General features: G+C 41.0%; 2 protein-coding genes across 2 annotated transcripts; one reads left to right on the forward strand and one right to left on the reverse strand.

Annotated features, from left to right (window-relative positions):
- Positions 1–4,821: 4,821 nt before the first annotated feature.
- LOC106296692 (pentatricopeptide repeat-containing protein At4g14850) lies at positions 4,822–7,012 on the reverse strand. Its single transcript, XM_013732888.1, has 2 exons — positions 5,421–7,012; positions 4,822–5,345 (listed from the first exon to the last, which is right to left on the reverse strand). Exons 1-2 carry the CDS (start codon positions 7,007–7,009, stop codon positions 4,880–4,882), a joined length of 2,055 nt encoding a protein of 684 aa, XP_013588342.1. The 5' UTR covers positions 7,010–7,012; the 3' UTR covers positions 4,822–4,879.
- A 138-nt stretch (positions 7,013–7,150) lies between these two features.
- LOC106300797 lies at positions 7,151–9,215 on the forward strand. The gene is made up of 3 exons (XM_013737026.1): positions 7,151–7,279; positions 7,439–7,881; positions 7,948–9,215. The coding sequence occupies exons 1-3, from the start codon at positions 7,242–7,244 to the stop codon at positions 9,084–9,086; spliced, it is 1,620 nt and encodes a 539-aa protein (XP_013592480.1). The 5' UTR covers positions 7,151–7,241; the 3' UTR covers positions 9,087–9,215.
- Positions 9,216–9,569: the final 354 nt, after the last annotated feature.

Here is a 9,569-nt window from a genome sequence, read left to right on the forward strand (position 1 = left end):
CGGTTTATTATGTTAACCGCCATTGATGCAGCATCAGTCCAGAAGTCTTAACCCAATCCTGCTTCTGCGAGCATGCATCTTACTTTCTCCATGATTGTCATGTTCACCCTTTCAGACACATCGTTTTGTTGTGGTGTGTATGGACAATTCTTGTGTCTTTTGATGTCTGAGTCTTTGCAAAGTTTATCAAACTGTTGAATGCAAAATTCTAACCCATTATCCGTTCTAAGACACTTGATTTTCCTCCCTGTATGATTCTCCATGGCTTCCATTCTTTGAACTTGCTGAACGCCTCGTCTTTAGATTTAAGAAAGTAAATCCAAACTTTATGTGAATAATCATCAATGAAATTGATGAAGTACTTGCATCCTCCCAGACTCTCTGGTGTTGACGGTGCGCCCCATAAATCCGAGTGAATGTACTCCAATACGTTTTTGGAAGTGTGTTTGTCGGCTGAGAAGCTTTTCTTATGAGATTTTCTCAGGACACATATCTCATAAAAGTCTAGCATGTCTACTTCTTTGCTGGATAAATATCTGTCCTTCACTAGCACATTTAAGTTCTTTAAACTCATGTGATCTAGCCTTGCGTGCCATATCTTTTTCATGTCAATGTCTGCTTGTGTTTCATTCACTTCACCTTTGGGAACCACTCCTTGAGTCCTTGCAGATAATATAAGCCCTCATTATGCTTCCTGGATATTATATCTCTTTCCCATCTTTGTAGAATCGAAGCATGAAGTCCTTTCCTTCGTATTTTCATCCTGCTTGTTCAAGCATTCCATACGATATTAGATTTCTGCTCATAGTTGGCATATATCTTACATCTGTAAGTATCACCACGGATCCGTCGGGTCCCACGATCCTGATCTTGCCAATCCCTTTGACATCGCAGAGAGTGTTGTTTGCCATCAAAACTTTACCCCCTTCGAATTCTTCTAGGTCAAACAAAACATCTTCGTTGGGTGTGATATTGAAAGAACAACCAGAATCGATAGCCCATTTCGAGCTGGTGTTGTGCGTATTAACAGTTAGTATAAGTGGCTGCTTAAGCTCTGCAGCTATATTAGCGGCTCTATGCGTCTTCTTCTCAGGACATTCATGTTTCCAATGTCTTTCCTTCCCGCATATGAAGCATCACTTGTTATTCTTATCATATCTAGGCCTCAATTTAGATAGTTCATGCCTACTCTTCGATCTGCCTTTCCAATTCCGGTTTCCTCCCTTGTTTGATGATCTTCCTCTATCCTCCACGCATAATCCTTCATCTTGAGACTTTGAATGCTTTCCACTTTCGAGTAACTCTCGCTCCTTTTACCTAGTGGCTCCCACCACTTCATTAATCTTGAGAATGCCCCTGACGTATTTGAGAGTTTCCTTAAGATGATCGTATCGACGAGGCATCGAATTTAGTAGCAGTATAGCTTGAACCTCTTCTGCAACCTCCACCTTCAAGTTGTTTAGGTCTGCTACTTACTTTAGAAAATCATCAATGTTTGCATCTCTGCCCTTAGAATCGTTCATCCTGAACGTATATATGACTTGTGGTGCAAGTAGATACGATTTGGCAAAGACGTATCTTATGTTCACGACAATTAGGTATTTTTCCTTCTCCGATTTTCCAAGCTTAACGGCATCGATTTTGAGCTTGAACCCCTTGGTTTCTTCTCATGTATTCTTCATATCATATTATCCTTCCTCCTTGGCAGTTCGTGGATCCATGAGAAGTGTTTCATTGGTTACGATGCTTTTTAGCCCTAGGAATCCAAAGTGAGCCATCATACGAACTTTCCACAGCGAGAAATCTCCGGTTCCATCGAATCGATACATCGATCCATGTGGTAGTCATCCTAAAAGCATCCGCAATCAAACCTGGATGCTCTGATACCACTTATTAGGGTTTGAATCCAACTAATAACAATGAATAAAACGTATCCTTTATTCAATAATGCAAAAGAGTCACACAATAACAACTATTAGAGATCACAAGTTTAATAACTAAACAAAGCTCGTTTAATATTGCTCTTGATCCGACTCCTGGTTGTATTCAACGTTTTGTCTTCTGTTGAACGTGAAAAGGAAACTAACTTGATTTTCCTTTTCTTGCAGGTCTTCAATCGTTGAAGGACTTAATCGTGTGGGCCAGGAATTGGCTCTTTCCTTTACATTGTTCTGTCGAAAGGAATATATGGGTATCAAAGAAGTTGCAGAGAAGTAAAACCAGTTCCTTACAATTTTCTTCTCCGATGCAAACTATATATATACATCAGAAGCTATCTATATTCATCATACAAAGTTTCAGATAATAAAACTCCTAATCCTCCTTGTTCTCCTCATTCTCCTCATCCTAGTTTATCCAATCAAGCTCACTCCACTCTCCACAATCGCAATGATTCTCCACAACACCATCTTGCTTTCCATTTTCATGCCTTTGATTTCGTAAAGCCTCCAAAGCAGACCCTTGACAAACTTGTACTTGCTCGTATGATACCATGTCAACTGTTTCTTCACAGTGGTTCCCGAATCTCCGAAATCTCTCCTCACAAGTCCAACTTCCATTCCTCTTTCCACAAGTTCTCTCACCGAATCGATCATCTTATATGAAATCTCCTTAACATGATCATCACAATGATACGTCTTAGGTATGAACTGGTAACACAGTGATGATCAAGAGAAATACTGATAATATTGATAATAAAAATGTTTACAAACTTGAGAGAATTGCTACAGAGTACTCTCACCTCTCCATGATCATGAGTGATCTAATTTCTAGAAAAAGCTCTCTCCAAATCGGACCAACTGGTGTGATAAGAGCACCCTCAGATACAAGCTCATCCTTTGGTTCAAGCCGCTCCTCTTGTTCAAGCCCATTTCCACGTTCTGATGCCCTTGTGTCTTCTAGGTTCATATCATCTTGAACATTGATTTCATTTTTCTGAACCTTTGACCACCCGAACTTGTCCATGCTTGTTTTGTTTTCTGGTTTGTCTTCATTCGACCATCTGAACTTTTGACCATGGCCGTATTGTTTTCTAGATGGCTCAGGATCATATCAAAAGGACTTTACGTTTTAAGACTAAGCTAATTGTCAAGCTATTTTATTTCACAATTGTCCAGGTTGTCTTTGCGTAATGTTGCCTTAACAGTTGTGTTAAGACTTGAATGCTTGAAAGTTTGGTTGTTGCTAGTGTTTAGAGGAATCTTAGACACTAGACAGTCATTTCCCTTTGGATTGCTTAAGTCTTTTGGTTGTAAAGATTGGCTAGGCGTTGAGTTGTCTAAAGAGTTTTTTTAATGTCAAGACAAAGTGTTTTCAAAGTATGAGAGTATACAACTATAAGTATATACACCTAGTCCAACACTTTTTTACAAAGGAGGAAAAATTAAGCGATCCAGTATCAGTCCTGGTTAACTAAAGACTAGAAGCTGGTTAATAAAAAATCCCGATATTAAACAACCTTTGGCTCGAATTTGGTTTGTTGAGATTCAAAATAACAACATTTATACCACTAAACCAACGGTCAAAATTAACATAATATGTTGGAGGGCTAGAAGCCCAAGCTTCTATGGATTCTTCCAAAGGCAGGGCATGAACCGATCTTGTGACGGGTTGCATGTGTATTTATGGGGCTTAAATATGCAGCTTGTAACGCCCCAACTTTTTGGAGACAGAGCGGGTCGGGCCGAGGAGGTTTAAAACCGATTTTACTTAGTATTTTCTTAAGTCTTAATCTTTTGTAAAATATCTAAGGATTAAAATAATATTAGAAGTGTGTGGAATGTTGTAGAAAACCTAAGGGTGAAAGTAACACAGGTATGAAGTACTTAAGAGTGTAGTAACTTCATATGAGGGAAAAGATCTCAACCGTTAGATCGGTCTGATCTGCACCGTCCGTTGAGAAGGTGGAATTGTATATAAAGGAGGTCACCCCTCACTTATAAATTATCAAGTTATCAATAAGAAACACTTTCATAAGCTTTGCCTTCTCTCTAAAAACGTCTCTCTCTAAGTGATGATCGATTTGTCTGAAAGGTTGACTTAGCAAATCACAAAGGTGAAAGTTGCTAAGGCCGCAGGTTCTGATTGCTGTGAAGAAATCAGTCCGTGACAAGCTGCTCTGTAGTTTATGTCGGTTTAATGATGACATTGCGGTTGAGCTTTTAGGTCCGTTTTAAGACGGTGGTTGAGATTATGCCTGGGCATAAGTCGATTTTCAGATGTCAAGAATGTATTGCTTCCTTTCTTTCTCTAACACGGCGGGTATAATGAGGGAGTTTCTCTCCATCTCAGACTTAATTGAAAGGAATGAAAGCATCATTTGGTTCGTAAACTAAATTTGATCCCTTCTCACTTGGTACATACGCAACATTTCATAAGGTCCAACTCTAAATCAGTAAAACATTCTTACATCTTTTTGGGTTTTTCTAACGAAGTGTTTTGTCGTGGTAATACAAAAAACTTGTCAGTTTTAAAATTTTGATGGTGCGAGTTTCGCTTTCCACAAGAATGAGATTGAGAGATGCAACTTCTTCCTTAGAAAAGTAGACATGTATGGTTGTTTAGTTTGTTAGTCAAAGCCAAATGTGATTGAGTGATTAGGAGGACTTTTGGCAATGCTTATTTTATACATGCAAAAATTGCGTATTAAGAGGATGTCAACGCACCTGGACCTATCTTTATACAATCTTTAATAATTTAATAATTTTAAATTAATTTAGAACGTAGATTTAGACGAAGTCTTGATGATCATATTCGACTACAGAAAAATGTATGTTATTAGAGAAAATGTTTATATTTCATCAAAATTAATAGTAAATTGAATTAGTCACTCTCTTTATAGTTTTACAAAGATATAAAACTGTAACCTAAACTAAAAACATTACCAATAATCCTTACAAGAACAAGTCCCACCCACGAACCGATGAAACCGGTTATTGTCTCTCACAATGATATCTCTCTTAACACTCCCAGACACAAACTTGAAGAAGCTGTGACAATCTCCACAGATCCTAAGGTTCTTTGTGATCCTGATGGGAACACCGAGTGGTAAAGCTAGCAAGCCAAACGCTAGAGCCAGTTTCTCACTGTGGTGCGCGAGTTCCGCCGCTTTCTCTTCTTCCTCCAGATCGTAAAGAGAGAGTTTCAGGTCGGGCTTGTACCCTGCAGCCTCCATCTCATTCCTTAGCTTGGACAGCATTGTCTGGATCTCTTTGTTCATTCTGTGTGATATGTCCTTAGCTTGAAACGTATGGACTTGGTTCTTTACTGTGATCCAACTGTACCCGGTTCCTTTCTTGATTCCTACCCCTTTCATCTCCTCTCTCACGGTGTTGGCTTCCGCCCACCTAACAAACATTGGTTATAATATAGTTTGATCATGCCGTCGTGAAAATACAATCTTTTGGTTTAAATCCACTTACCTTCCAGCTGCTGCAAACGTATTGGAAAGCAGAACGTGGTTGCCAGAATCTTTAGGGTCAAGTTTAAAAAGGTTCTCAGCTGCCAATACTCCGAGGTGTGGCTTACTATGCATCCTACAAGCATTCTGAAGAGCGCCCCAAACCGAGATTGTGGGTTGAATTGGCATTTTCTTTATGAATTCGTATGCTCGTTCCACCATCCCAGCTCTCCCTAGCATGTCCACAACGCATGAATAGTGCTCAGCTCCTGGCTCGATGCCGTAACAGCTCTTCATCGAATCAAATATCTTCATACCGTTTTCCACATCCCCTGCTCTACTACAAGCTGAAAGCACGGACACAAACGTCATATAATTTGGAGCCGGACCGGAACCACGTGGTGCCATTTGATCAAATAACGCCAATGCCATATCAACCTGACCCTGATGAGCATATCCACCGATCAGTGAATTCATCGTCACTAAGTTCTTTTCAGGCATCTCATCGAAAGCTTGTTCAGAATCTTCTATACATCCGCATTTTCCATACATGTCAACTAGTGCACTTCCCACAAAGATAGTACTTTCAACGCAAGCTTTCACAGCGTGAGCATGTACCGATCTCCCCAACTCAAGACCTGCCATACCAGCACACGCACTCAGAGTGCTTGAGATCATAAAATCAGAAGTCTGAACAATCTCCTTCCTTGAACGTAGGAACAACAAAGACGCCTTCTCATCTTCATGATTCTGCACATACGCAGCCACCAAGGAACACCAAGAAACAGCATTTTTTGTCCCCATTTCAGCAAACACAGTCTCACCGCAGTGAATCTTGTTACACTTTCCATAGAAATCGATCAACCCATTACACACAGACACATCTGTATCGAACCCACAACGAATCACAAGCCCATGCAACTGCTCACCTAGACTAAGTAACAACCCATCTGAGCAAGCATTAAGGAAAGCGCAAAAAGTTATGGAATTGGGGTGTCCACCAATCTTCCTGAACTCAATAAAAGCTCCAGCAGCTTCCCTAGGCCTTCCATCAGTGACAGAGTTAGATAAAAAAGCATTCCAAGTTGCAAGATTCCTGTGAGGAATTTCGTCGAACATCTTGCGAGCATCACCCCTAAGCTTGGTCTTACAATACATATCAAAAGCACTGCAGCCAACAAAGACATCAAGTATACGTCCACACTTCACAGAAAGCGCATGAATCTGTTTCCCAGTAACTGGCGACCGCAAAGAAGCCGCGGCTTTGAAGGCGCAAGGGAAGGTGAAGTCGTTTGGGAAAACACCTTCTCGTCGCATTTCCAAGAACTCAAGCAGCGCGGAGGAGAAGTGACCGTTTTGAACCAGCCCGGATACGAGTGACGTCCAGGAGACGACGTTCCGGGAAGGAGTGAGGCGGAGAAGGAGTCGAGCCGAGTCGGGATGGTCGAGTTTGGAGTACATGTTGATGAGGTAGTTTGCCAGGAACGGAGGAGGAGGCGAGTCGAGGGTCTTGACGATTCGCGCGTGGACGACACGGCCCAAACGCATAGAGCTCGTGGAGATTGCATTCCCGAGAAGTGACCCGAGAGCATTCGCCGTGAGGAGTGTCATAATAACAACTTACGCCCCCGTTTTGGGAGATTATTTGTTTTGTGTTAGTGGCATTACTGTAATTTTCACATCTTTCAACCCAACTAAAGGGTGTAATGGTAATTTTCGGATATGTGAAATTGATAAAGCTGTGTAGTAGTAGGGTCTTGGAGATGAAAAGCTTTAGATCCTGCCATTGTTTGATAAAAGTTGTTACTCCATCGCAGGACATTAGGGTTTCGGGTCTGCTCCGATGGATACGGATCAAGAGATGAGTCAAAATCCGCCTGGGTAAGTCTTAATTCGAGATATCATCACGTTAATCACAGTTTGTATGCTCTGAAATTAGTAGGAAGGAATTGTGTTCAATTGAGACATGATCAGCTTTGTTTCGGACTGGACATGCATGATCTTGTTTGTGCTTATGTTTCTATTTTCGAACCTGCACAGATTTGATGGTGAACAAGTCCCAGTCAGTAACCACAACTTTGGGGAGAATAAATTGTTCAACAGGGGAGGAGATGGAGATGGTGATGATCATGTGAACAGAAGCTCCTTCACTTTCACTCCTGGTGAAACGGATCTGAACCAACTCCCAGCGATTCCACCGGTTTCTAGTGGTCAAGGTTTGCCTTTTGCGCCTGTTGATTTCCCCAGCCCCGGCGATGTTTGGACGTGGAGAGTTGGGAGGAGAGTGAGTGCTACTGGGTTTCATAAGGATAGGTTCCTCATCCTCCCTGAGAGGCTTAAGATGAAGAATGCACCAAAGTCATTTGCCACCAAAAACACTCTTTCTCGTTATCTCGAGACGAATTTCCCTGAGATGGATGTTATTGCCTTCTTTGCATCTTTTAGCTGGAACATCCCTGCTTTGTTTCAGCCCGCCGATAGAGGTTAGTAAAAGCTCTTCTTTTTTCGTAAAGCCTGCTGACGTATTGATGATGTTTCCTTCTATGTAGTTGATGCTGCATCTCTCTTTGAAGAGACTAACAAAGAAGGTGAGAATGTTGAGGATGCGAAGAATGAAGGTTCAACTTCGCGTTACAGCCAGAGGAAGAGAAAACAGGTGCAGACACAGACTTATGAACCTGTTCAAGTCAAACCTAAAGCTAGCGGCAGGAAAAAGAAAGAAGCCACCAAACAGAAGCCATCCTCTTCTTCGAGACGCTCCACAAGACAGAAACAAGGCGATATGGTTGACTTGGAAGAAGAAAAAGAGAACGAAGCAGCTGCAACAAAACCCGGCAATAGAATGAAGAAACGCAGAGGTAGCGCTGCAGAGAAACAAGAAGATGCTCCGATTCCTCATGTCTATGTTTCTCCTATGAACGGTGTCCTTGCGGTCTCTCACTCCCCTGTGGAGATCAACCCGGAAGAGTTTGACAATTATCTGAACACACTGGAGAATCTTCTTCAGCAGCAGCCTTCAGAAGCAGGACAGGAGTCTTCTTCTTCTTCTCTTCCTGTCACTGCAAGCTCTCCAGTGAAAGAATATGAATGGGCAGAAGCTCGGATGAAGCTTTCATCGCTTCTCGACAAAGACTTCTCTTCCTTGCTCATGTCTAATGAAGCTGCGGAGCTAGCAGCCTTAGCAACAAAACTTAAGAAAGATCCAAGCCTCTCAGCTGAAGAGATTGTGAGGTTGAAGCTTATCGAAGAGATTCCAACTTTCAGCCAAGTGTTTCAGGAGAACAAGAACGTGATAGTGGAAGCTGATAGATTCTTCTCTGCTCTCGAGCTTAACAAAGCCAAAGTCGCTTCTCTCAAGTACGAGTACAGCGATTTAAAAGACAAGCTTGGCAATATCCAGACGGAAGTTGATGCAAACTCTGAGACTATCCGTCAGATTGACGACCAAATCGCTCAGCTACAAGCTAGACGCACTGAACTGACCCGTTGGATCAGTAAAAAGGAGAAAGAGAAAGTTGATCTGAGCTATGGGCAAAAGATGGTGGCTAACTCGATTCCAAAAGTGGTGCAGGAAGTTCAAGCAGCTAACTCGAAGAAACCAGAATGGGTGATGAAGAAAGAAAATGCTGTTAAACGCGAAGAAGAGATCCTCAATAAGTTCGCCTCTCTCAAAGGTTTTTATCTCTAAAAAACTATTAGATTCTTATAAGTATTGTGTTGCATAAGGCTAATAAACTCTTGAAAGCTGTTTCATATTTTCACGCCAAAGTTCCTCTGTAATCATAATAATTAAAAAAAAGACAAGACTTTCATGCAACTTCATGTTTCAGACACATCACATTACAAGTAGTAGACACTGTTACTGTACAAGCACTACCCTGCTACTACCTTCGTGCTCCATCTTCGCAATCCACCGTGGCTAGATGATACAGTAAGAATATACTTCGATATATGATAGAATCAACTCCATCCAATGTTGCATAACAAGGAATTAGATCAATGGTTGCACTCTTTGTATAAAGGCTTTTTTTGAGGAATAAAATTTAACACTTTCAAAAAAAAAAAAAAAGTTTACTTATCAAGAAACAACTCAATTTGTATAAAGGTTTTTTTTGAGGAAAAAAATTTAACACTTTAAAAAAAAAAAAAAAAGTTTACTTATCAAGAAACA

Source organism: Brassica oleracea, chromosome C6, assembly GCF_000695525.1.
Source record: "Brassica oleracea var. oleracea cultivar TO1000 chromosome C6, BOL, whole genome shotgun sequence".
NCBI classification, from domain to species: Eukaryota; Viridiplantae; Streptophyta; class Magnoliopsida; order Brassicales; family Brassicaceae; genus Brassica; species Brassica oleracea.